Here is a 27,735-nt window from a genome sequence, read left to right as displayed (position 1 = left end):
CGCAACAGGCAATCCGGCGGCCGGGCAGCCAACCGGGTAACCAAAGTCTTTGGGTTCAGGGGGGAGTATGGTTACAAAGCTGAAACTTAAAGGAATTGACGGAAGAGCACCACCAGGTGTGGAGCCTTTTGCTTCATTTGACTCAACACAGGAAAACACACCCGGACACGGACAGGATTGACAGATTGATAGCTTTATCTTGATTCTGTGGGTGCTGGTGCATGGCTGTTCTTAGTTGGTGGAGCGATTTGGCTGGTTATTTCTGAAAACGAACGAGACTAACGCCTGCTAAATAGTTACACGACCCAACAGTGGTTGGCGTCCAAATTCTTAGAGGGACAAGTGGCTTTCAGCCACGTGAGATTGAGCATTAACAGGTCTGTGATGCACTTGTATGTCCGGTACTGCCGCGCGCTACACCGAATGGATCAACGTGTGTCTACCCGGCGTGGGTAAGCCGTTGAACCCCATTCGTGATGGAGACCGTGGCTTCCAATTGTTCCCCACAAACGAGAAATTCCCAGTACGTGCGGGTCATACGCTCGCACTGATTACGTCCCTGCCCTTTGTAAAGCCCTCCATGGTCGGATGACTTGGTGGGTTATATATAAAAAAAAAGCAGCCGGGACTGCAAAGAACAATGAAAAATCAACGTGGAAACCGGCTGAGGCGGTGTTTGGAAAATTAACAGTCAACGTGACTAACAACAACAACAACAACATTTATTTATATAGCACATTTTCATACAAACAGTAGCTCAAAGTGCTTTACATATTAAAGAATAGAAAAATGAAAGACACAATTATAAAACAAAATAAATCAACATTAACATCGAATAAGAGTAAGGTTCAATGGCCAGGGGACAGAAAAACAAAAAACTCCAGGCGGCTGGAGAAAAATAAAAGCTGTAGGGATTCCAGACCATGAGACCGCCCAGTCCCCTCTGGGCATTCTACCTAACATAAATGAAACAGTCCTCTTTGGATTTAGGGTTCTCACGGAAGGGCTTGATGATGATGATGGTCACGTAGACTTCTGCCTTTTAATCCGTCCATCATTGTTGGTGCATCATGAAGCTTTGAGTAGGTGGAGGTGGCGCAGGCCACCACAACAAAGAAACCGGAAAAAGAAACAGAAAAGAGAGTAGGGGTCAGTAGCGATTTTAGAGCCACCATGAATAGTTATTTTGAGGAAATTGAACATATAGAGTATCAGGATTAAGTTAAATTAAGATTAAAATGAAGTTATAAAAAGGCCATGTTAAAGTAATGTGTTTTCAGCAGTGTTTTAAAGTGCTCTACTGTATCAGCCTGGCGAATTCCTATTGGCAGGCTATTCCAGATTTTGTACTGATTTTTGGACTGTACACAGATGAAAGCGACTCAGGTAGGGAGTTGGGGGCGGGCACATAAGCGGGCAGTGCGTACTGAACGAGCGCCGTTCAACCCCGTCCTTCGCTTTGGAAGGAGAAATCGCGACGGCGCTCCTCCGGTTTTCAGTCACGGACAATTGTATGTTGGTTCATAGCGTGCATTGTTGCAATGTTACTTTTCTTGGTGGTTTATTAAATTACGGATTTTTCAAATGTTTATTTTTTCCTCTGTGCTTAAAAATCATTTAAAAAGCGGCCTGATTATGCGGCCTTATTATCTTTTAAGAAACTACACAAAAGTTTTATTTTCAAAAGGACACTATAGCAGAATAAGAAGGGTTGCATTGGGAAAAGACAGAACTAATTATGAAAACTGGGCATCTAGAAGAGAACACATGCATCTCCAAATACTGAAAAACTTAGTGGAAAAGATGGATGTCACCAGAGACATGGTGACTTCAAATTCCTGCCACTATCATGTGAAAATGACTGACAGTGCAGGAGACGCCAAGACAGCCATGTGACCCAACATTTGCGTAATAGACATATGCGAGCCGACAAAATAGCGCCGATTAAAATGCGCCGTCAAAATTGCCCCGACAAAATCGTGAAAGTTTCATTAAATATGAATTACTAGTTTAAAGCATATATAATAATGTTTATTTTAGAAGTCAATATTATGAGACACGGCATGCCATCAGCATGGCATGCAGATAGTCCTTAAGATCACGCCCTGCATATGTAGGAAGAATTGCAGCAAGGGCGTACCACTCTCTTGGCCTCTCTTGCGATTTTGTCGTGGCGATTTTTTTGGCGCGCATTTGTCGAAAACCAGTTAGCGGGTTTGTCGACGCTCATTTGTCCGTCGCGGTTTTGTCGGGGTGCATATGTCTATCACTCTTTTGTCGGTGAACTGACAGCCACAAGGGTCTGGTGGACATAAGCTGAATGGAAAGCTGTATGGACTTTCGCTAACTGTTTTAGACATTTGAGTCAGTAGGGATTGGTAGTTGATGGTGCTGCTGGCATGGGCTAGTGTTCTGACCAGGATGGTACATAATTCCTTACCTGGCTGAGATGCAGCTTTACTTAATTGCCAAGAAAAAAGACAGGCTGTTACCTGCCTTTGCCAGTAGGTTGCTAGCATCCTGGTTGGGAGGTCAATGTTACAGAGTGACAGGAGGAGGCTGCCTGTTTAGGCTATTTACTGCCCGACATGCTAGATGGCAAGCAGCCCTGGGATATGGTACCCATATGTATACTGGTATGCTGGGAATTGTAAGCCCTTGGGGCAGCCACGTTGGGTTCTGTGGATACTGCCAGGGGGTGCTGCAGGGATCTGTGTTTCCTACTTTAGGGAGCTTCTGCCTGACCTGGAAGTGCTTCCGACAGGCAACCCCCATGGTGCTGGTAGTTGCTCATAATGCAGACTGGGGGGGAAGGATGCTTAAAGGTCTGGCGTGCATGGCTCTTTAGTAACATACAGTAAATGGTCCCCTATGTGTCTAATGTGCACTTACAATATTAGTAGGATGTTTGTGTCTAGAGCCATGCACCCATTGAGTTACCAAAACAGTGCTCCATAGTGACCATAGCATAGAATGGGTTGTTTCAGGTTAAACTTTCATAAATACCATCCCTCGCTGTTTATGTCACCAAAAGGATTGACCGGCTCTGATTATATGTTAGTATTTATACAGTATATTACATTCTAATTATGCTGTTTTATTTGTGTTTTTTGTTTACATTGCATAACTGTGACAATTCTCAGGAGACATACAAGTAAGAATTTCATTGTACTCTGTACACTTAAAAATAATAAACTTTTGCCTGCTTGAAACTTGATCTTAATATATAAATGCATATAATAAATGTGTAAATATTATGATTTTTTTATTTCTCTTGCAGAAATACAAAGCTTTCAGCTATGGTGTTGCAAATCAAAAATGGGGCTGGATATCAGATATAAAAGTTCTGAGTGCATTTTATTCCACACAGATGGATCAAGAAATCACAGCTGCCAACCAGGCATCTTTATGTACTTTCACTGTCTCGGGCAAGGAAGAGTTAGACCAGCAGGTTTTTTTTAATAACTTATATTGTACTGAAATATCACTTCTGAATTGTTTGCCTCTTCTTTATATAACTACAGTACCAAAAAAATACCTCTCCTTTTATTTCAAGGGCTTTTTCTTTTACACAAACCAATCGAACACAAACACGAAGATAACTGTGTGCTTAGCGTGTGCAAGAGCTTTAAGAGGGAAGATCATTTTGACAAAACTGCCTCCTGGTATCTCATTCTCCTGTGCCACTGGTTGCAAGAAAAGTCGCCTTAATCCTTCAGGACCCTTTAAATGTCTGAGTGTTGTGAAGGTGGGAGTCACACTTACTTTGCATCATATGTTCACATGTATCATTCTCTTCAGATTATTGTCATTTTATTAAAGAATGTTATAAAAATGGGTAATGAAATGTAAGTAACTTATAATGTGAAGAGCTGCTGTTGTTTGAATCATCTGAATGTGTATTATTATTTTTAGGGGCACTTGTTTTTTATTTTAAAGTTGTAGACAAATATCTATTATTAATGTAACATAATTTTCTACAGTGTATATATTTCTCTTCCACGTTTCCAAGACGCATATGTTAGAATAATGCGTGGTTCAAATTGGCACTGTGTAAGTGGTTCCTATGATGGACCTCCTGTCCAGGGCTAGGTCGTGCTTTTAGCCTAATATTGCAGAGATACATTCCAGACCCAGACAACCCTGAAGCAGAGTAAAATTTTGTTTGAAATTGTTATGTTATAAATATCAATACAGTTGGCCCCCAGTGTTCAATGCAGGTTTATAGGGAGCTGAGGTCTGGGCATAAACAGGCATACATCATAGAGACATAAATCATAGTTTACACATTAAACATCGTAAAAACAGCTCCCATAGGATAAAGATACAAAATAAAATAGGACCCAGAATGGATCCCTAAAGAACACCACATTTATAAGGAGCAGTAAATGAAAAAAAAAGAATTGAAAGTTATTAAAAAGTACTTATCAGTAAGATATGACCTAAACCAATTTACAGCAGCCCCTTTAAGCCCCACAAGAAGCTCAAACCGCAACAGCAAGACCTCATGGTCAATAGTGTGAAAGGCTGCAGAAGGGTCTGAGAGGACAAGGACTGCTGTCCCACCTGAGTCAGTAATAAGAGAGATGTCAGTAAATACTATCAGATAGGCTGTCTCAACACTATGATAATGCTTAAAGCCAGGTTGGTAGATCTCAAATAAATTATTGTAGTTAAGATGATCAACTAATTGATTATAAATTATTTTTTATAATATTTTAGCCAAAAATGTCATTTGGGAAATTGGGGGAAAATTAGCTAACACACCAGGATCAAATTCTGCCTTTTTAAGACAGGGTCACACCACCGCATGTTTATAAAATGAGACCACCACACTAATAGATCCATTTATAATAGCCAACAATGCTGGATGCAAGATATCAAAAGCTTCCAGTAAGAGGTGTGGTGGAACAACATCAAGGGGACAAAAATCAGGTCTAAGTGTGTCAATAGTACTATTTAGCTATGAAAGTGACATAGCATCAAAGGCTTCCAAAACAATACCATGATTAACAACAGGAAGTGCATAACCCGTTGGAACAATATCAGAGCGGATGGTATCTTTTTTTTGCTAACAAAGATCAAAATAAACTGTTCACATGAATGAAAAGTACTATTTAATCCCATCTCTGAATGGGGGTAAATAGCCACATTAATTTCATTAAATAAAACCCTGAGTTTCTTAGAATGAGAGGATACCAAATCTGAGATGTTACCAGGTGTACATTTCATAACTGCTTCCTGAAAATATAACAGAAAAAGCCTAAAAATCTGTTTAGATACAGTCAGCCTGTCCTTCTTCCATCACCGTTCAGCAATCCTGCGGACACTGCACATACAGCTGCCGTGTGGTGTCCTTAAGCCATGGAGCAGGTTTTCCCTTTTTACAGCATATTTTAAGGGGAGCAATAGAGTCTATACAGTTTAACATGATGAAATTAAAGCTAAGACAGAATCATCAATACTATCACACTTGCCTTGTAGATCAGAACTGGAAAACATGGTTTTAAAATCAGAATTAATAGAAGAATTTAAAAAGCAAGAATAGCAGGTAGCACAGCTTGCAGTAGCAACATCAACAGTAATATTCAAATCCATCATTAGAGAAAAATGATCAGTAAAAGAAACATCACATAAAATGTCGGAATATCATATAAAAAGACGAACATCACATAAAATGTATCCAATTTGAGCTGCTGCTGCTCCCTCACACCTAGAAGGTGATGGGTTTCAATCCCAGACTAGTAACAGCTTGTATGGTGTTTACATGCTGTCTATGTTTGTCGGTCTGATTTTCTCTGGCGCTTTGGTTTTCATGTTAGGCTAATCAGGAACTCTAAAACAGCATAAGATGAGTACATGCATGAGTGTTGGGCTAGTGTGCTGTCCACGGCTGGTTTCTAATTTGAACTTGATCCTATTGCAGTAGGATCAAGATTGTTATGACCCAGAAATTGGAATAAGAAGTTTCAGAAAATGGATTAATGCCTAACATTTCCTCAGTCATGATCTACAAACATGTCATGCAACCAGTAATGACAGCTCCCTGCAACTTTGACCTAATTAATGGATATTTTACAAATGTGTTACATCTTTCAAAAATTTATTTTCTGTGCACTCCAGACCGATCTTTTTGCTTCTGAAGCCGAAAACACTCTCCGATATTATGAGGAAATATTGAATTCATTGAGAAAGGAGACATCCATGCAAACTATCTCTCAAGAAATTTCTGCAGCAAGAACTCAACAATCTGTGAAAATAATGGCCTACAGAAATGGAGCAGGCTATAAGGATGGCCAATTGATCATTGCAACTACGATGCCAATGGTGAGTGTGAAAAGGTGCAAAAAGCCTGAACAAATTAAATTTCAAAAAAAGATTTAAAGCCATCTTATTCTGCAATGTTTGAATCAAGCAGGTTGCAAATTAAAAATTAATAATCTCTGAAACAATAAAAGAAATTGTTCCAAATTGCTAAGGGGACTTGGATTTCATTCTTAAGTGTAAAAACAGGCATATAGCTTTCATGTAAACGATACACCTAAAGATTGTGTTCCCAGTTATAGCTTCCTTCTACAATTATAGGACTTGTTTATGAGACCCCTGAGTGTTGACTGTAGCATTTAGCAGCTGTGTAATTAGGTGCCACTTCCATAAATGGTGAGTGAGTTTGAATATTCTTCAACATTTCACTCCCAAAGGACATGTGGCTATTTGAGATCCTGGAGAAAATCACCAAACATTGATTTCAGTGTAAACCTTCTCAGTGAAAGGGGGGGTGATTGTTGGCAATCTAGGATAAAAATCACACTACGCTGTGTCAACCTTTGTTATAATATTTCATTGTCAAAGTGACTGGCTATACCTGATTAAAATTGGATTTGGGTGATAATGGGTTCTCACTGCTTGTCTGGGCAAGAAGAGCTTTCTCTTTTGCTGCTGGTTAGCTACAACCCTAAGTGTATGTGCTGCAAAGGCTGAAAAAAATTGTAAAAATGAATGAGGGTGTGATTGAGGTGTTTATGATTTCCAGTGTTTTCTTTTATAAAGTATTTGTATTTATTTATATTTTATTAAAGATAGTAAAATTAGGAGCCCATCAAAAAAAAAAACACCCCTGCTAATCTTATGAGGCCTGGCTTGCCCATATATGTTGACCATGAGTTCATTACTGACAAATGGAATTATCACTCAACCGAAAAAATTGTTTAGGAGAGAGAGATATAAAACCAGTAATAAAAGGGGACTTGAGTTTTCTAGCTATTGTAGATGCCATCCAAGTTTTTCTGGAGATCAGGAGTCTGCAACTCCAGTCCTGGAGGGCCCCAGTAGCTGCAAGTTTTCATTGTACCCCTTTTCTTAATTAGTGACCTGTTTTGCTGCTAATTAACTCCTTTTGAATTAATTTTATTTGACTTGCTCTTGAAGACTCGGATCCCTTAATTGTTTCTTTTTTATTAATTAGCAGCCAAACAATAATTTGATATAAAATTAGCAAAACATGGCCAGGAAACGGTGTTGATCCAGAGGAAAAGCCCATGTAGACAGTGCCAGGATTCTGAGACTGTGAGGCAACAGTACTAATCACTGTGCTATTGTGCTACTATCACTGCAAATATTGCACTTTATTTTATACTTTTTAATATACATGCACTCAATTCATTATCGCATTTATAGACTTATTATCATTTTTGAGCCAGTGTCTGAGGACTTAACCATTTTCTTGTTCAAAGTTCTTTGTGCTAACATCCTCTATAGTCCTTCTCTTATACTGTATATCCTCTGTGGGCTTTTTGAAGCTTCCATTTCATTGATTTATAACTGAAACACAAATTAAGTGTGTGATTTGTTAGCTGATCTCAATGACAATACATTTCTGTACTTGGAAAACTGAATGTTTCTTTTACCTTTTTATTTAGCTACTTTCCATGTGCACGACTAGACTTGAGCTATCAAGTGCAGCCTGTAGATTGTACACAGCTGATGGGACTCCAGCCTTTAGGATATCAGAATTAATGGCATGGGCTGTGAATGAATGCTTTCTAGCAAGCAACACAGAAGAGCAAGAGGAAAACCAAGATTCTGAGCTAGCTATTCAACAAGAAGATGATACTGCAAGCGGTAAACTAGCACAAGATATACCTGAAACCAAGCTGACTGGTAATCAGTCTTGATTATTATTTTAGTAATTTAATTAATATTTCACTGTTCACCACTGGGTAGAAATATTAAAGACCTCAGACATCTTGCACAATCACTTTTCTCCATCCTCCATTTATGATCATTAGCACTCATACCACTTGTATCAGGGACAGTTTATATCCACATGTCACAAGGCTACTGACAATTGTATAAGAGTGTTTTGAATAATTGACTGATGTAACATTTAATATAAAAAATTAAGGTAATAACTTATGGCTATATTTCTTAACCAAAGTGGGCCATGGGCTGCTGTCGTTGGTTGTGTTGTGTCACGTAACAGTGGGTTGCTGTGGGTCACAGTTCCGGTGATTGCACTTGAATCCCCTTGCTCTGCTGATCGCTGCCCCAGTGGGAGGTCAAGACATTTACATGGGAGAATGTTGGTCATGACACCAAAACGGCTGTGAAGCATTGACTTACATGACAACCCAATTGGCTGTCAGTAAGACATCCACTGACCCAGGAAACATAAAACATCATACTAATATTTCACACTGGAAGAGGAGCTTGACCGTTTACATTCTTCTGTCTAGCTGACAGTCCTTTACATATTTTGAGAAACAGTGAGTTAAGCAGGTCAATGAGTCAGTCCTGAGAACTGAACTTTCAAGTCATGGTTTATAATCCACCCGTGATTAAGCCACTTAAAAAGAGGAGAAAGAGGAAAAAAGAAACACTGGAATAAATTAAGTAAACTTAAGTAAGTATTTCTTCATTCCATTTTGCAGTCAAACGTTTCACTAATTGTACTCTGGGCTGTATGGACTTTGATGGAAATTGAAAAGTTATTTGGCTCAATGCTCTTTCCTACCAGTCAATGGCAGTTATGCTTTATTGATTCTCCAAGCTGATAGGAATATTGATTCATCAAAAGATGTTAGCCAGTGATATAGGACAACCAGGCCCATTGGGTGTCCACCTGGACAACAAACATATGGCATCATTCCAAGGAACAAAAACTTTTTTTTAAATCAGTAGTAACAGAGTTACTAAAACCATCAAATACAAGAAACGTTTGAGAAAGGATAGATTTTGGGATGATGGTGGAAAAATCACAGATATTAAGAAAAAATAGAGAAAGGAGGTAGTGCCAGCAAACAACGCCTAAGGAGCATAAATGAGAATACTGCTGTACTATACCTTCCAGATGGGTTAGATACACATAATGTGTGTGATAATCTATTCCCACAATACTGTATGTTTCCTAATTATGTTTTCCTATATGGACAAATTTATATTAATTTTCTAAATTCTGTTTTGAACCTTCTGCATATAAACTGTTAAAGTATAGATGAAACATATTAAGACAACAGGTGATAACGTGACTTGTCCTACTGTTTATATGGGTGAGTGGCTCCAGGTTTTTGCTGTAAACAATTATGTAATAAAAAACTAATTCTTGCTGGTAGAAACACTTTGGCTTTATGTGAAGATAAAGCCTATTCTAACAACACTGGGCACAGGACTGTGATGGCCAGGATTGGCTGCAGCTGGTGTACTCCAGATGCAGATGTCAGATTTCCTTTCTTCTCAGTCCAGAGCATCATTCTCCCTTGTTTCCCCTTCTCAACCCATCAGGTCTTCTCAGCTAGTGGAGATGCCGGCAGCTGTGATCAATTTCTCCAGCTCTTGTTCCAACTGCCTCATACAGCATCTGCTTGACGTGAGACCCAGGATCTATGGGATCCCTCGGAGGTCACTCAGTCATTCTCTCTCTGTTCCTTCCAGGCTGTGCCTTTAGGTTTCTTTTTTGATCCTCCTCTCTATCCTGCTCAGTCACCTTTTAAAAGGACAGGGGTGCAAGTGCTAGTGAGGAAATCGGCCAAACCACGCACATCAGCACGTGAATGCAGGCTCGTCAGTTTCCCCACCAATACCCCAGAGCTGCTTGTCCCCACCAAACTTAAGTGCACCAAGTTTATTAAAAAAAAATTAAAAATGGGTACAATCAGGTACACACCCATACTCTCTCAAACTGGGTCAGTTCACAAGGTAGATACAAATTCTTGTACTTGCAAAAAAACACATCACTGCTGGATTTTTGCATTCTACTGAGATACCAATTAAACTAGCTTTCTGTGAAATGCTGGCTGTTTCCCAATATATTTACACTTGTGTCTTCTCTTTGTAAATGCATTTTTTTATTTTTCTAGTAATACATTGTTTTTCAAATGAAAAATTAACATTAAAAACCATTTGCTATTTTCATAACATTTTTTTCAAAATGATTGTGTACAAGAAAATGAAAGATGCAAATTGTACATTTCTGGGATGCTAAACTAAGAAATTTAAATATTTAAAAAGGCAAGCCAAGATTTTATGTATCTTTTTTAATATAGTAAAAACAATGCAGTGAATTTCAATGAAGTGCTTCATCTCTGTATTACTGGGGATGGATTATCTTTTGAAATACTGCGTAGCCACCACAAATGGCAGCCTTGACCTACCAGTCATTTCATAAAAGTGATTTACAAGAGGAATATCTTAAACATGCAGTGTAATCTTATTTGAAATTACAGTTCAGGCCACATGGAAGGTTCTTTTTTTCCCTTTTTTGTCTTGAACATAATATGAGAATGTTTTATACAGATACACATTTTTGGAATGTTTATTTTTATTTTTTAATTTTTTACTAGCCGTCCCCCACGGCTTCACCCGCATAGAAATGAAACATGACAGTGAGGAGGGCCCTGCCTGGCTCCCTACTCCTGACGTCACGCTTCCCCGTTCCCTCGGTCCGCAGCCTCTCTCGGATTAGCACAAATATATCACTCCTGCAAGCGAACTATGATTCTGAGATTGATGAAAGAAGTCGCAAAAACAACCGGAATGTTCAAACAAATTCTAGATAAAAGCCAGATCTAAATCTGTTTAGTAGTTCTCTCGTTCACTAGCTAAGCAGATGTAACGTACATGCCCCAAGGATGCCACACGAATGAGGAGGGCCTGACACCCCTCCCCTCGGTCTGCTGCGCAAATAAATTGAACTTTGATACTTAGCGCGATGAAAGAGGTTGCAAAATCAGTCGGAATGTTCAAGCAAATTATAGAAAAAAATCCGTTAAGTAGTTCTCTCATGAAAAGTGGACAGACATACACACGTTGGATTTTGTATATATAGAGATTTTGTAGGGTCTAATTATTAAGATTTTACTTATATGAGTGATAACCTAATAACATTTATTCTTCTTTACTTCCCAGAAAAAAGCAAAAGCCTAAAACCTGCATTCAAATCCAAGCACGTTCATATAACATCAGAAACTCTGGATAGCCTGGATGAAACCCTGCTCACCCTTATTTTAAGGAACCCAGTTGATGTGTGGGTCTCATGTGGAGAGCCTTTTCTTCCTTTGCAAGGTAAACATAATGCAGTATAATTATAGTATCAGCAACTTTGGATGAGCGATGCTTACTGGAAGTAAATTTATTTAATTCTTTATTGGAACCCACCAGAAATGCATTTATTTCAGAACATTAGTTTTTCAAAGTGACACAACTGTATGTGTTCATTTTAAATTGAACTAACTTGCCTAATATCTAAATAATCAAAGTGTGAAATCATACACAATTTGATGTGTTTTTCAGTCTCTTCTTAACTGTAAAGGAAACATATCATTAGTAATGATTATTAGAAACCCAAGGTTACACGGGCATTCTGCTTTTACATCGGAATGCTATTAGCTTTACAGAATGAACATCCTACACAAATCAACAGGAGCTGTGGTATGATCGATATGTTTATCTGCACAACTCAAAAATGTAAAAATGCACATTACATTAATTATGTGTTTTTACAGAAATTATGTAACAAGATGAAAGTCCTTTTTTGACATTATGGTTCATGGCTTCCATATTTAATTTTCAAAATACATGGCACTTTACTTTTAAGGAGACAGTTTAGTTTACAAAACAGTGCTATGTCAATGCCATTCTATATAACTACTTTGCTGTTCTCAAATTCTGTTAAATAATTTAAAAAATAAACTTAAATATAACTACAACAAAGTTGGGGTGGTATGGAAAAATGCAAATAAAAAAACAGTGATTCTTAAATTTTCTTTGACTTTCATTTCATTGCAGACAGTATGAGCCCAATATATTTCATGTTTTGTTTGGTTAACTTCATTTTCTTTGTTAATATACATCAATTCCTGCATTGCAGGCCTACAACACATTCTAAAAAGACGGTATAGTGTTCACCACTTTGTAATGTCACCATTCCTTCTCACAACACTTAAAAGATATTTTGACGCTGAGAATACCAAGCGATGAAGTGTTTCAGTTGTTATTTCTGGTGTTCTATTCTTCCTAAACACGTCTTAAAGTGTGCGACTGTGCAGGGTCATCATTGCAATTTTCATTTGAAAATTCTCCACACATTCTCTATTGGGGACAGGTCAGGACAGCAGGCAGGCCAGACCATTACCGGTATCTTCTTCTTTCACATTCATGCCCGTGTAATAAGTGCAGAATATGGTGTTGTATTGTCTTACTAAGAAATGCATGGATGTCTCTGGAAAAGATGTCATCTTGAAGGTAACATATGTTGCTCTAAAATCTCAATTTTCTTTTCTGCATTAATGCTGGCATTACAGAAGTACAAATTACCTTTGCCAAGGGCACTGGCACAACCCCATACCATGACAGACCCTGGCTTTTGGACTTGTTATTGATAACAGTCTGGATGGACCTTTTTATCTTTGGTCTGGAACACACAGTGTCCTTTTCTTCCAAAAAAGATCTGGAATACTGACTCACCTGACCACAATACATTTCCCCTATGAGATGGTCCATCCCAGATGCATCCCAACCCAGAGAAGTTGATGCCGCTGCTGGACAAGGTTAACATAAGGCTTCTTTTTTGCACAGTAAAGTTTTAAGTAGTATCTGTTAATGTAACTCTATATTGTAATGCTTGACAAAGGTTTACCAAAGTAATTCCTTGTCCATGTGGTTATGTCAGCTATCAATGGGTGACAGTTCTTGATGCCGTGCCATCTGTGGGATCAGAGATTCCGGCTGTTCAGTTCTTGCTCCCTCGCCCTTTACACACTGAAATTCGTCCAGATTCTCTGAATTGTTCAATGATATTATGCATTGTAGAGGGAGAAATATATAAATCTGTTAAAATCTTTCTTTGAGGAATGTTGTTTTTAAACATTTCAATAATTTTCTCATGCAGTTGTTAACATACTGGGGATCTTTTGCTCTTCGAAGACTCCGCCTTTTGTACCAAATCATGATTACAATCATCTGTTGACAGCACCTGTTTGAAATCACATCATTATTTAATTATTTTACCTCATTACTGCCCCTAATTTGCCCCTGTCCCAATTTTTCTTCGAATTTGTTGTAGGTCTGAAATGCAGGAGTTGATCTATATTAACAAATGAAAAGAAGTTGACCAGACATAACATGAAATATCTTGTGTTTATACTGTCTGCAAATAAAAGTTGAAATTATTTTAAAAATCACTGCATTTTTTTTATTTGCACTTTCCATAACGTCCCATTTTTTTATGATTTGGTGTTCTATTACTCCTTATGTCAGATAGTTTTACGTATTCAACATTTTTTTGATAGCACAAACTTCACGATTATTTCCCAATACCCTTCGGAAATTATGACATGACAGAGGAAATAAGCACCATCTTTGCAATGCTATTCAGCTACCAACTGCATAGACAGCTACCTATTGGGAAAAGACTCATTCATAGAGAGCCAGCCAGCTCCAATATGTGGAAATATAGCATTCCAGGAAGAACTAAGAATTAATTCTTTATTTTCTGTTTGCAAAACATGGTGCACTGAAAAGCTGTATTATGGTGTAATTAATATTCCATCCAGTTAGTTTATCCAATATACGGTTGAAGGGTAAACCGCTATGAGTATGAGGAGAACTATATCAAAATAAACAGCTTTTTGACTTTATTCCTGAGCCATCCTTACCTTACTATCCCCTTAACACGTTTACTGTGACACAGCCTCTGTTCTGATCGCTTTTCATGTAACAACTATCACCATGCTTGAGTTCTGTAGTATCTGTTTTGTACACTATGCTCCAATGAGAGGCACTAGATTTTAAAATTGCCTACATACAAATAATGTAATCAATTTATAAAGCGGAATTATCAGTGAAAACAATTCTAAATTCCATACCCATAGTTAACATTATACCTAGTTATAGGAGGCAGAATAAAAAAAATAATGAAAAAGCTAAAGTATTCTGTTTCATCAACTGAAGATGCCACCTTAAAAACTAAATAATGAAAAATCACCTTAGATATTTGAGACAAGGGAGTTTCAGACTGCCCTTTTGTGAGTTACTGGAGTCGAGCATATTCTCCTCTGTGCAATATTACTAATATTGGTCTCTCTGGGTACATTGATTGGACATATCAGTCTTTTAATATGTATGTGTCTTCTAAAGCTGTCACACTTTTTATTGGTTGTAACATTTATATCTTAAATCTGAATTTTTATCAAGGGTGGCCTCCCTCCTATTCTTGAACGGTCCCACCATTGAAGCACTGTGCAGATGTGGGGAGGCTCACTCGTCACCTGCCGGGTTCTGCACAATTAGAGTTTCTTCCAATGAACAAGAGCGTCACCTCATTGTGGCTTCATGCTGCAGACTGGAAAATAGGTCTGTTGTTTGCTTGTATGCACCAAACAATCATTCAGAGTATTCACTGCATTCATTGCTAGAATGGGTACCATCTACTGACTCTGCCATTTTGGTGCACATGAGGCAATGACAGAGATACATGAAGTGGAGTGATTAAAAGGAACGGTTTTCCTGATCTAAAAATGAGTGGTGAATTATTTTTGAATTTCTGCACTAGTTATGGATTTTCCATAATGAATATTACGTTCATTACAAGCTCAGTCATAAGTGTACCTGGGTGTACCTTGAGCCAAAGATCAATGGTTGATTTCATTGTTGAGTCATTTGACCTGAAGCCATACGTTTTCAAGGTTCAAGAATTTTTTCTTCAGTGCCTGTTTACACTGCAAGTGCCTAAGGCAGTTTACATCATAAAAGCACATGGAATGAAAAAAAGCTCTAAAGTCAACATAAAATCAAATTACATAAAAACATAAGACATAAATTATACAAAATAAATCAATAAAAATACCAAAGTGCAATTAAAAACTTGGTTAAGTAGAAAAGCCTTGGGCTTGATTTGATGTTTAAACACTAGATCTGCATAATGTCAAAAATTCACTGGAAAATGCACACATTAATTCTAATTCATTTTGAATCCAAATATCGTATGAAATTCTCCTTAAAAATTTAGGTCTAATGGTAAAGATGATCTTGAGACTGATGTATAAATCATCATATCATCCGCATATAGTGATCAAGAGCTAATCTTTGACCAGTTACAAAATAAGCATTTTTTAGGTTCAGGTTAAAAATACCACCTTTTGTATGAATATAACATTAAAAGGGAGTGTTCTAAACAACAAGTTCATATACAAAGTAATACAGATAAAGGCAGCCTGTCTTTGTGCTCTTCTGTGTAATTAATTAATTCCTGCTTTAATAAGCTTCTTGCCAGCAGCCATACCAACTGTATTTCAGAACAGGTCATCCAACTGAAGCTAAGAATGTTTGGGCCAAGCCAGTATCTAGGAAAAGCTTAGATTACTGCTGGAAGAGGTGCTGGTGAGGCCAGCAGGAGGCGCTTACCCTGTGGTCTGTGTATGGATTCTAATACGCCAGTGCAGCAACAGGGATGCTGTGCAGTCAATATGGTGCCATTCTTCGGATGAGATGTAAAACCGAGGTCCTGACTCTCTGTGATCAAAGATCCCTGGGCATCTTCCAGGGGTTTACCTTGATGTCCTGGATAAACTGCCCATCATGGCCTTGTTCTTTCCAGACCCCCAATCATCTTCAGTCTCTAATTGGCTATCTCCTTCACCTCTTTACCACCTAATAGCTAATGTATGGTAAGCATACTGGGGCAAAAATGGCTGCCATTGCATTAGCCATATGGGTGCTACACATTGGTGGTGGTTGACCTGATCCCCCTCTGTCTTTGTAAAGCGCTTTGAGTAGCAAGAAATCGCTATATAAATGTAATTCATTATTATTATTATTATTATTATTATTATTATTATTATTATTATTATTATTATTATACATGTTGCCAGAATCAATTGTGTGCTTTAGGAGAATATTTACCTTCTATCAAGAAGGAAGCACTTTGGTATTCTTTACGTAGCTGCAATAATGCCTCATTTTAGTTACTGTAAAAGCAATGATAAAACACAGCTCAAGAAATTCCTTTTATTTCTGCGTTCTTCCCAAATTAGCATCCAGATGTATGTCTTTACTCTTCACTGAGCTTTTTTTTTTAGTTTTTAAAACCTGCTTTTTACAGATTGTGTAAAATCATAAAATACCAGCATATGCAAAATTCAATGAGGTTATTCATGACACCATCTTTTCACTCCTAGGTCACCTACCAGTCCTTCTTGTACCGACCTTACTTGGATATTTTGACAAGGCGCTAATTAAAGTTATCATTTTCTGCATAAACATTTGACATTGCACATGATTCAATGACCTTAACATTTGCCAGCACTGAATGGAGTTCAGTTATGACAAATTCAAACACTTGGGTACACTCTACAAACTGGTAGCTTTGCATGCTTGACAGACCTGAAGACTTTAACCTCATCTGGGAATTGCAGTATTTATATAGCAAGCTGTCAGTCAGTTTCATTGTTCTTCATCTTGCTTAGAAACTAGGACACATTCCCTTCAGAACAAAGGCCTGGCAGTGAATAGGACAAGTGAAAATCCTGCCTGTAATGACAGCCCAGTCACTCTAATGATAACATCAGCACTTAGTCTTCAGTAGCGGTCACTTTTTCAAAATGTATTTTTTGATGACAGTATTGTCTCCAAAATATTTTTTGCCACATTTTAGTCTTAAATTTGTACTTAGCAGTTGGGATATCACTTGAAATGTCACTGCATTTCTGTTTGTCTGCCTCTAAAATCCAGTGACCTACTTACCTACAGAAGAAAATTATTAGTGAAATTGTAAATAAGCTCATATTTTAGCACCATTGGTAAAATCTAATTAATGTATACTGTTTCAGATGTACTGTTAAACTGTAAACACTTGTCTATAATTTATTCATTTTTGTTTCTTGATAGGTTTTTCCTAATTACACTTGACAATGAAGGTTTTGCTTCCTGAACACTTTTGAGTGTACCTTATGGATTTTGGCCTACTGATCATAATAATCACCTTTAACGTTTTCTATCACGTACAGTTTTATGTAATTACCTATGTTTCTGATTTCCTCTCATATTATAAGTATACATATACAGTACAACAAATACAACTGGAACATCTGTGGCACTGCTACTGGGAATGCAGCTCATATATTTTACATATGGTTGTTTAATTTCTAAAGAATCTGATTACATTAAAAGAACTTGCTGCACTGTAAGCGTTTGGTTTCAGGGCTGAAATGTTTGGCATATAAACCACTTGTCAACACAACAAAGATATTTTTGCCTGCTCTTCATATAAAACTTGGACTGATGAAAAAGTTTGTGAAGGTGATGAGCAAGAAAGGTGAAGCTGTTTCCACAAATAACTGAAGCCAAGACTGCGGAAGACATTTACATTGGTTCACAAATCAGACACATCAATGACAAGAGGTTTGAAGAGGAGGAAACTGCATGTAAGGCATTCAGAGATGTTGTTGAGAATTTCATTGGCAGCTCCAGAGAACCAAACTACACCCAGCTGGTTGACCACTTGCTTCAAGCATACAAAAGCATGAAGTGCAACATATCGCTGAAAATGCATATTTTTCATTTACACTTCTTCCCTGCTGATCTTGGTGCAGTCAGTGACAAACATGGCCAGATGTTTCTCCAGGATGTTGCAACTATTTAAAGTGGTATCAGAGCGAGGAAGGCATCACTGCTAACTAACTATTATTGGTAACTGAAACAAGAAGATAAGGATACTTAGTACAATTTAAAATCAGCAGCAAAACATTTTGGCTCAATTTAGCTAATGTGTCAGCATCATTAAGCCATTAGATGTGGTAAATTTAATTAGAGTTCATTTCATGTTTCTCCAAATTCCCTCTTGATAAATTCAATTGGAGTTAAATTATATTTGTGTTCATCTTGAATCTGTCTTTCAAAATCACCAGAAATCATTCAGGAAGCTAAACATTTGAAACAATTTGTTGTTCAGTGTTGTCCAGAGTGTATTTATTTTTAATATTTATTATTGCTGAAACTTTTAATATTTGGAATACGTGGAAAGCATTTGCAGTTCAGAATGTCTTTGGTTTGTGTGTTGATTCTCTGTGGTTGCCTTGTTGTAGCTATAGAGAAGAAGGAGCAGACACAAAAACAGAACTGGCTTCATAAGGAGAAGGCGCTTGCAGACCTGGTTAAGAAGAGGCACAAAATGAGACATCTGGAAGGTCAGTGGCAAACCTCAATCAACTTCATTTCTGTGAAATGAAAATATACTTGTTCTGATTGAAGGGAAAATGGTGAACATTCTTGAAAAAGCTGTCCATATAGTAACAGTTTTTAATAAAATACAAAAGGTTCTGTCTGCGGTGGGCTGACACCCTGCCCGGGGTTTGTTTCCTGCCTTGCGCCCTGTGTTGGCTCCAGAAGACCCCCGTGACCCTGTAGTTAGGATATAGCGGGTTGGATAATGGATGGATGGTAAAGGTTCTGCAGCTTATTCCAGGCGTTTAGCATTGAACGCCAGGCAAAAATCATCTCGAGAGGGGAGAAGGCACTCTCAGGTACGATTTGATGAACTCAGTCAGGTTCAGGTTGAAGTTCCAGTATTACTGGAATGTTAAGTCAAGCAGGACACCCTTTATAAAGCACACACAAATGGACAGAGGAAATGTAAACTGTACATGCGCTGGTGGGTTGGTGGTGGTGATAGACATTTCAGTTTACTTTACTCATTTGAATCTTTCAAACTACCCATTTAAATAAACCAATTGTTTTTATTCATTTAATTATCAATTTATATGCAGTTTTACATTGCTAAACCATGCTCATCACTTCCATATATACTAAATTTATGAAAGGAATTTTAATACTATCATGGGTTACCACCTTAAGTAATAACGTAGTCTTTCCATGTGAATAGCCTAGCATGTCAGCTTAAATTTGATGAGTTCTCATCCTTGTCTCACAAAGTTCACATACTTAAGATCCACAATTGCACAACAGTCAAACTAATGATTCAAATCTTGTCTCACCAACCAAATGAAAAGTGTTAAACAAGACAGCATTTGTTTGCCAGGTCTTCATCTCGTGTTAGTCGGGAGAATTAATCTTGATAAAATAAATATCATTCCAGAATGTTTATATCTTTTTTAGATATATTAACAAATCCTTTTTTAAAAAAAGTTGGTCACAACTGTAACAAAAAAACACAAAGCGGTCTTTTTGTGGAGGTGTTGGATAGTGAAGTCCAAACTTGTGGCCTCATGTTAGTCGCAGGTCTTTAATTAATTGTTATTTGTCACAGGTGGTTAGGCAAAAACAGTTTAGACAAAATGTACAATATTTTTTTTTTAAAAATACAATTCCAAGCAACTTGTAAATATAGAAATTCTATTATATTGCAAATATTGGTTACATAAACATGTAAGATTATTATTATTATTATCAGAGAAATGAAGTACAACATAAATGATGATTTATGTGATGCATGTGTGGTTTACTTTTCATGTGCACTCTTGTATACTCTGCCCACATCCACTGGTTTAAAAGTAACAACTGTCTATAACAATAAGTAATGATATAAATATAAAATAATATAAAACTGCTGTGGCATATGGCCGGTCATTTATCCTGGCCAATACCCCCAGGCCACCAGATAGAGCCCTCCCTGCAGCATGGAGGTGCCCAGAAGACCTGGAGGGAATCCTGGACAATGGAGTTTTTATCCACAGCCCTGCTGGATACAATGGGGACTGCTAGAGGACGCTGCAGGGAGGAGCAAAGGAAGTACATCCGAGTCACATGGACAAGGGGAATGACGTGCTTCCGGGGTGAAGAAAAGGACTTTTTATCTGACCCAGAAGTGATAAGGAATCATGGACTAGGGATTGGAAACACTTCTGGGTCAGGGAATATAAAAGGACTCTGGGAAGTCCCAGACAAAGAGCTGAGCTGGATGGAAGGGTGGCAACGCGTCTGGGAGTGGTGGAGAGTTTATTATTGTAGTGTATTTGATTATTCATTTATGAATATAGTAGGGTGGAGAGTGCTTTGTGCACGTTACTGTAAAATAAAGTCAACTATTTGGACTTTTACTTTGTGTCTGACGTTTTGGTCAAGGGTTTAAGGGAGTGATTGCGCCCCCTATCTGTCACACTGCTTAGCAATTAAAATATATATACAGTATATACAGACATTATGCTTAAAAAACAAGTTGTATTTTATGAACGTAATACCACCTTGTTATGGAAGCACAATGATTACGTTTCAGAAACAATGGTAGAAAGTGTACTGGAGGTCATCAATTCTTACAAAAGTCTACAAGAGTGTTTCATGATAAATAATGGGCTGAGTTTTTCCTGAGAGTCACTGGGAAGAGTCCACTGCTGTCCTTGGAGCTGGCTGATGTAACTTTTCTGGGGTGCATCTTGACTCCAGGGGATGGCAAAGCTGCTTGGACTGGTCTCTTCAGGATTACATAAAACTGTCAGTTTATATCAGAAGATAATTGGCTTCACAGCGAAGAGCAACCTGTAGAGGACACTGAGGATTAAAACAGGAGAGATTTGCTAAGAATAGCAGATCTCTTGTACAAGGCCACAGTTAAAAAAAAAAAAGTTATATTTTTTTCAGATATGTAAAAGACAGTTAAGAAAGGTGTGATGCTACAAATGTCCATCTCTATTTCAGGATTTGGAACATATTGTATGTATGATCAGTCTGTGGAAGATATAAGGAGTACGTCTACATTTTACTGAATGTAGTGCACCCCTAAATAATCCAAGACAGTGCTGGGAACCAGACATTTAAATTAGAATTTAATGCATCTACATGTATGTTTACTGCTTTCATTTTGAATGCTTCTGCCTTAGTTTATTGCATGTTTTGTGAATGTCCCATAGTATGACTTTATTGAAATAAAAATTCATGCTTTTATAATAGACAGTTTTGAAGTCACAGTAATCTGTAACTGTGTAAATGTACTATCTAGAATAATACCCTCTTTCTTTGTATTGTGGTGTTCCAATAAAAAATAGTCAAGAACACAGACACCCATGCTGACTATCTGAAGCGTGCTATTGTGCCTTGAGCATGCAAAAGGTTCAATTTGAATTATTATTATTATTATTATTATTATTATTATTATTATTATTATTGTGAGCTCTACAGTAGGAAGCCCAGTTTTGCTCTTTTTTAGGGTAGAATTAAGACCTGAATGGGTATCACTAAAGTATGTGCTGTTTCTTTGCAAGTTTCTATTTTGCAGCAACATTAGTTCTAGGGTGTTGTACTGTGTTAGCCATTGTGAATGCAGTGAGAAGTCAAGCAAAATGACACCTTTTATTTGCTAACTAAAGAGATTACAATATGCAAGCTTTCGAGGCAACTCAGGCCCCTTCTTCAGGCAAGATGTAATCCCTGATGTAAAAAAGTGTGGGATGGTCAGAGATGGGTTTAACTGCAGTTTGCAATACCTGTAATGTACGTCAGGTAATGCCCAGAACGTCAGTCACAAAATGCCCATTGCATACCCCCTTATACTATGGTTATGATTAGGTTTGTGGGAGGGTAAGGGTTTAGTTACGTGCTTTATGTTTACAGGTATTCGTCTGTACACTCATACGGAGCACCTGAGGAGATATGGTGTTTTTTTTCTTCCTAGGAAACAATTTGGTGCATACAACTTACTATCTCGTGCTCACCACTTGCCATAGCCTGTGCACCAGGTACTTTAATGTTGCAACAGCCAATACAGCGTGTGCGCCGCATACTTTCAGATGAGCACCAAATGCCATCACGTGCTACTGTACATCATTTTCTGGAAATAGGACATATCACTGAACAATCTGATGTTTTCCTGACATGGGCATTGGCAAGTTTATAAAAGAAGGCTATGCATTCAAGCCCAGATCGTTAAATCCAAGAAGCAGCACCGCTAATCAATGCACTAATTTATAGTAAAAGGAAATGATATTAGTTAGCCATTTACTTAACAGCCCGCAGCTTCTTATTCGCACAAGTTACCAAAGGAATTCATATTTCATGTATTTAGTGCATGTGAAGTTTACCCAGTCCAATGCAAGTTCACTAGATTTAATTCTCTGGTAAACCTGGCACACTCGATCGCTTATCTGCACCAATGAACTGTGAGATTTAATGTGCATCTAAAGAGTTAAATCCAAATCGGGCCACTTTAACTCCTGACGTTTTCAGACAAGAAATGTACCCTTGTTAAAAAACCAAACTTGAATATCCTAGTCAATACCACTGGCAAAATCGGCACACTGGGTCACCTGTTGCATTGTGCAAAACGAACTGCTATCTTTAAAGGCTCAGCAGAGATCTAAATCGTGTTGCGGCGGATTTTTATTGTCACGTATTTGACAAGATGGGTCCCTAAGTTAAATGGCAGATAATACTTCCTTAGCCCAAACGTTGGGAAATTCATTGACTAACTTGCCCTGTTATCGGGGATGCGAAGAAGACACCTTCTTTCAGTAACTGTGATATGTAATATGCGCTCTAAAGAGTGAAATTGATTTGGATCTCTTTAATTTTCAAAGTTTTTTTTGACAATGAGAAATATATTTTTTGTTAAATGCAGTTGAATTTTGCCTAGACTAACCCGAGTAGAATAGTCAAATTGACTGGTAAATTTGGTATACATTTCTCTTCATATAAACGGTACTAGACTGATTTTAATATTGAAATCACACTCTAAATTGTTAAATCACTTTGGCTCACTTTCATTTTACAGTTCTGTGGCAAGAGAGACTGCAGTTAGATTTTGACACCCAAATGTGGATACAAGACCTTTTTTCTGGCAAAGTTTACACATTTCCATATGAGCAACAAGTCAGACTCCACTGTTTAAGGGGCAATCAATGGTTGAATAACAGTCCATGCCTCTGATCTATACTAATAAAAGGCAAAGCCCTCAGTGACTGACTGACTCACTCACTCACTCACTGACGGACTGACTGACTGACTCACTCACTCACTCATCACTAATTCTTCAACTTCCCATGTAGGTAGAAGGCTGAAATTTGGCAGGCTTATTCCTTACAGCTTATTTACAAATGTTAAGCAGGTTTCATTTTGAAATTCTACGTGTAACGGTCATAATGGTCGACAACGTCTGCCATGTTGAACTTTCTTATCTATGGCCTCATCTTCACGAAATTTGGTAGGCGGCTTCCCTGCGCTAACCGAAACCAATGTACGTACTTATTTCAGTGGTATGACGCCACTGTCGGCCGCCATATTGAACTTTCCAACGGTCTTTGTTACTTATGGACCCATCTTCAAGAAATTTGGTACGCGGGTTCCCAATGCCAATTGAATCCTACTTATGTACATATATACGTCCATAGCCTGCAGCTCGGTCACCATGTGAGGCGGTGTTGGGTCCCCCATCCCAACGCCTCCCACGTTGTTGGCTGCCTGCCTATATAAGGCTGTCCGTTGCTCCGGTCTCTACATTCCCTTCCTTGCTTTGCCACGGGATTCACTCCCTGCTGATAACTACACCCTTTTTATTTAATCCACGGCTTCTCCACTGTTTTATAGTTCATTTATTATGATTGTAGTTATTGTGCAGGTATTTTAGACTTACTTTACATTGTTCAGGTACCCATTTCCTTTATCGTTCCAACCGTACCCCCATTAACATGTCTATCGAGATGATCACCATCAATCAAAGAACTGTCATTTACCGAGTGATTTCCATGCCCAGAGATGGTACCTACCTTTTCCATTCTCTGTGTTACATATTGCACGGCCATATCAGGCTCACTCTTGATATCCGGAGGAACATTGTGTCTTATGTATTGATTGACTGGGACAGGTTCAAGGTGTAGACTGATGACGGTACAGGAGATAATTATACTACACAGGAGCACTATAAGAGTGAAATGCTTAAGCCCTTCACCTATGGTTCTGCATGTGAGTTGATGGCTGCCGCTGAATTGTTCGGTTGTCACATTCGAGTGTACCGAAATGGCCAAATATTTTACACCTTTCGACAACCGCCAATGCCTCTTAAACATCTTAGATTCACAGGTGACGATTTCAGTAGTGGACACTTTGATGTTTATGAATGTTTAAACTCTCAAAAGCTGGATGTGAACTTATTGATGAAACCGGTTGTATGCTTACAACGCTTGACAGATGCCGAATGTCACTTCAACACAAGTCCTGCAAATACTGTCGTAATTGAAATAAACCATGAAACTCAAACTGATTATGACAGCAGCAATCCAAGCTGTGAGATTTGAAACAAGATTACTGTTCACATGGCCAACTGTACGTTGCATGCTCAAGAGTAAGCTCAGCGCACAACTCGGTCATATTACAACTGGAAGGCCAAACTGACAATGTGGTATATAAAGAGATCCTTAACAAATAATTATTGGCATATTTTCCTTCAGTTTAAAAAGGTTTAATTTTCTTCTTAATAAAAATTTTAAGGCAGTACTTCGCCGCTGCAAAGCGCGGGTATTTTGCTAGTATGTAATAAAACTGAAAGAAGGTGTATTTTCTTTTTCCCGTTACCGTAAACATGATGACATGATAAGTTAGCCAATTAATATACCAAGTGTACCTACATTTGGGCTAAGCAAGTATTACTTGCAATTTAACTCAGTGACCCATCCTGTCAAAAACATGACAATAAAAATGGCAGCAACACGATTTAGATCTCTGCTGTACTTTTAAAGATCGCAGTTCATTTTGCACAGTGCAACGGATGACCCAGTGTACCAGGTTTGCCAGTGGATTTAACTAGGATATTCAAGTGTGGCTTTTTAACAAGGGCATAGTTGTGGCTGATTTATACAGAAGATGAAAAGGTTGTGGCGGATGGCCAGGCCCCTTACCTGGCCGGGACACCTTACTGGAAGGAGTGTGCACAGGGAATTATCTCCCCCAGATTGCTAGATGGCAGCCCTCCTGGGTTGCAGCAGTGCCCCAGATTCCCACATCATGGGACTTGGAATTTGCTGATGCAGTGCTGTTAGATTCTGTGGGTGCTGCCAATAGTTGCTGCAGGGACTAGCATAAAAGGAGCTGGCGCAACAGAGTCGGGAGGAATGAGAACAATTTTTCTGGGAGCAGCTGACTTAGAGATGAAGAGAGTTAGAGAAAAAGAAGAAGAAGAAGCATTGCTGTGTGCAGCTTATTTGTACTTGTCTCTGTGCTGTGGGAAACGATTGGGAACACAAATAAACCCTTGTGACTGTGTCTGTCTGTGTCTGGTGTTGGGGAGCTGGAGTGCCTTCCACAGACCACAAGGTGTAATATTCTCAAAATGGAATTAGTCTTCTGAACATATCATTCTGATTAAGTCTAAAGCTAACAAAACCTTATATTCAATATGTTATTTTAATGTTTGGGTCTCTAGGGAGGAGAATCAGTGCAATGTTGCCCTGTAGAATGATCCCTACTAAAAGCCCAGTTCAGCCGGTGGTTGTAGAAGGTGGCTGGATGGAACCTTCTCAAGAAGAAGTGAAACTCATGGAAGACATTCAAAATATTGAGGTAATTAATAATGTAAATATGCTGTCATTTGTCATAGAAAATGTTAGTGTCATCATATTTTGTGTATTTTATTTAGAGTAAATGCATTCTTCTTCAGCAATAAACAGTTTCAGTCCAAATACCTTTATGTTAATTTTCATTAATCTGCTATTCACGCATAGCTTCATATTTAATATTACTAGTCATACATGGGCTGGCATTCTGTCCAGGTGTTGTTCCTGCGTTGTGCCCAATGACTGCTCATATAGGTTTCAACTGCCCCACGACAATATCCTGAAAGAGTGGGTTATGTAAATGTACCAATGGTTCTATTAATAATAAAATGACTGTATTATTTGTTTTAGGTGCACCTTGCTGAGGTTCAGAATGTACAAGGAAAGAAACAAATCCATTTTGTGCAAAATATTTCTGCCTGTGAGGGGGATTTGTACCATTTGCCCAGTGTCAAGAGAGTCTTGGTGTTTGTCAATGGAGGAAATCTAAAAGAAGGAGTGTTTGCCTGGGGGAAAAGTATAGAGGAGGTAAACATCTCTCTTCTCTAGTTTACCTTTCAGTTCTCCAGTCCCCAGCTTATTTCAGTGAATATCATGTTTTCTACTGAAAGAAGAGGCTACATTTCCTTTGCTAAATAATGCATCACACTCTTAATGTGTTTGCCGTTTGTTGCTCTTTCAATTTTTTTTCTGGTAACTCTGAGCTGCATTGCTTGGTTTCTGATGCCAGCTGTGGTAGTCACTTTCACAAAAGTGTTTTTAGGCATCACCAAAAAAATCAATTGTTCCAAATTAACTACTATATGGTAATCGCCTATGTTTTATTTTTAAATTTCAGATACAACTTTTGTCTCAATGGATATAGTTATGTCCCACTTGGGATCAGTATGTTTTAAATAATTGAATCAAGTGGGGAAGGATAAAAAAAATGCAAAAGACTATCACCAATTATAATATTAAAATTCATTTATACTGGATATGTTAATTTATTTAACTCTCAACAAAAATACTAGCCATAAATAAAGGCCGTGAAGGAATGTAAAACTGAAGTAGTAATAATGAATAATACAAACTAAAAAATGAAAGAGAACCAGCCCTTTGAAGAGGAAATGAATATATGAATACCCATGCAGTGAGAGAAATAAGAGGTTTGAGGCACAAAAGGAAAATACTAAAAGAAAATGCCCAAAACAACCAAAAAGCATTTTAGGTAATTACCTGATAAAACATTTCATAGGAAATCTAAATCAAAAATTCTTATTTCACAGCAAGTTCTCCGGGGCAATAACAAAAAGCATACCTGCTGTGAAATGCAGCTCACAAAACTGAAAAAGGTGATGAACCAACCTCAAAATAAACCACAGATTTGACCAGGTCTACCTAAAAAGAGATGTTGGCCCCAAACTCAAAAGGCAGGCTTCAAAAATACTTGGAAATGTTCAAAACTGTCATTCAAGGCAGAGGATGATTGTAAATCTCTAGCTTGAAGTGACAAAGGCTAAAAAAGAATCTTTATAAAGAAATAATTTATTTATAATAAACAAATGAGAAACACAAAAACTGCAAAAAAAAAAACAAAAAAAAAACTTTTTTCCCTAAAAAAAAACCTAAGGCTAATAAGTTCAAATCCATAAACCAAAGGCAATGGGTCATTAAGGGTCATTGACCATTTTAGTAGGTCTGCATGTGCTCTGTCCACTTTTTGGAATGGGAGCCAGCTGCTTCTGTTTCAAAGAAGTGCGGAATCTTGTGA

General features: G+C 38.0%; 1 protein-coding gene across 1 annotated transcript in view; it reads left to right on the top strand.

Annotated features, from left to right (window-relative positions):
- LOC120526394 (doublecortin domain-containing protein 1-like) overlaps positions 1–27,735 on the top strand; it is a 532,299-nt gene that overhangs the window by 492,347 nt on the left and 12,217 nt on the right. Inside the window, exons 28-35 of the mRNA XM_039749547.1 lie at positions 3,281–3,451; positions 3,557–3,748; positions 6,124–6,327; positions 7,920–8,160; positions 11,404–11,559; positions 18,576–18,677; positions 25,853–25,989; positions 26,334–26,510. Of these exons, the coding sequence (XP_039605481.1) occupies positions 3,281–3,451; positions 3,557–3,748; positions 6,124–6,327; positions 7,920–8,160; positions 11,404–11,559; positions 18,576–18,677; positions 25,853–25,989; positions 26,334–26,510 (1,380 nt within the window). The remainder of the gene's footprint in view (positions 1–3,280; positions 3,452–3,556; positions 3,749–6,123; positions 6,328–7,919; positions 8,161–11,403; positions 11,560–18,575; positions 18,678–25,852; positions 25,990–26,333; positions 26,511–27,735) is intronic.

Source organism: Polypterus senegalus, chromosome 1 (assembly GCF_016835505.1).
Source record: "Polypterus senegalus isolate Bchr_013 chromosome 1, ASM1683550v1, whole genome shotgun sequence".
Taxonomy (NCBI): Eukaryota; Metazoa; Chordata; class Cladistia; order Polypteriformes; family Polypteridae; genus Polypterus; species Polypterus senegalus.
This window is presented reverse-complemented; position numbering and strand designations above follow the sequence as displayed.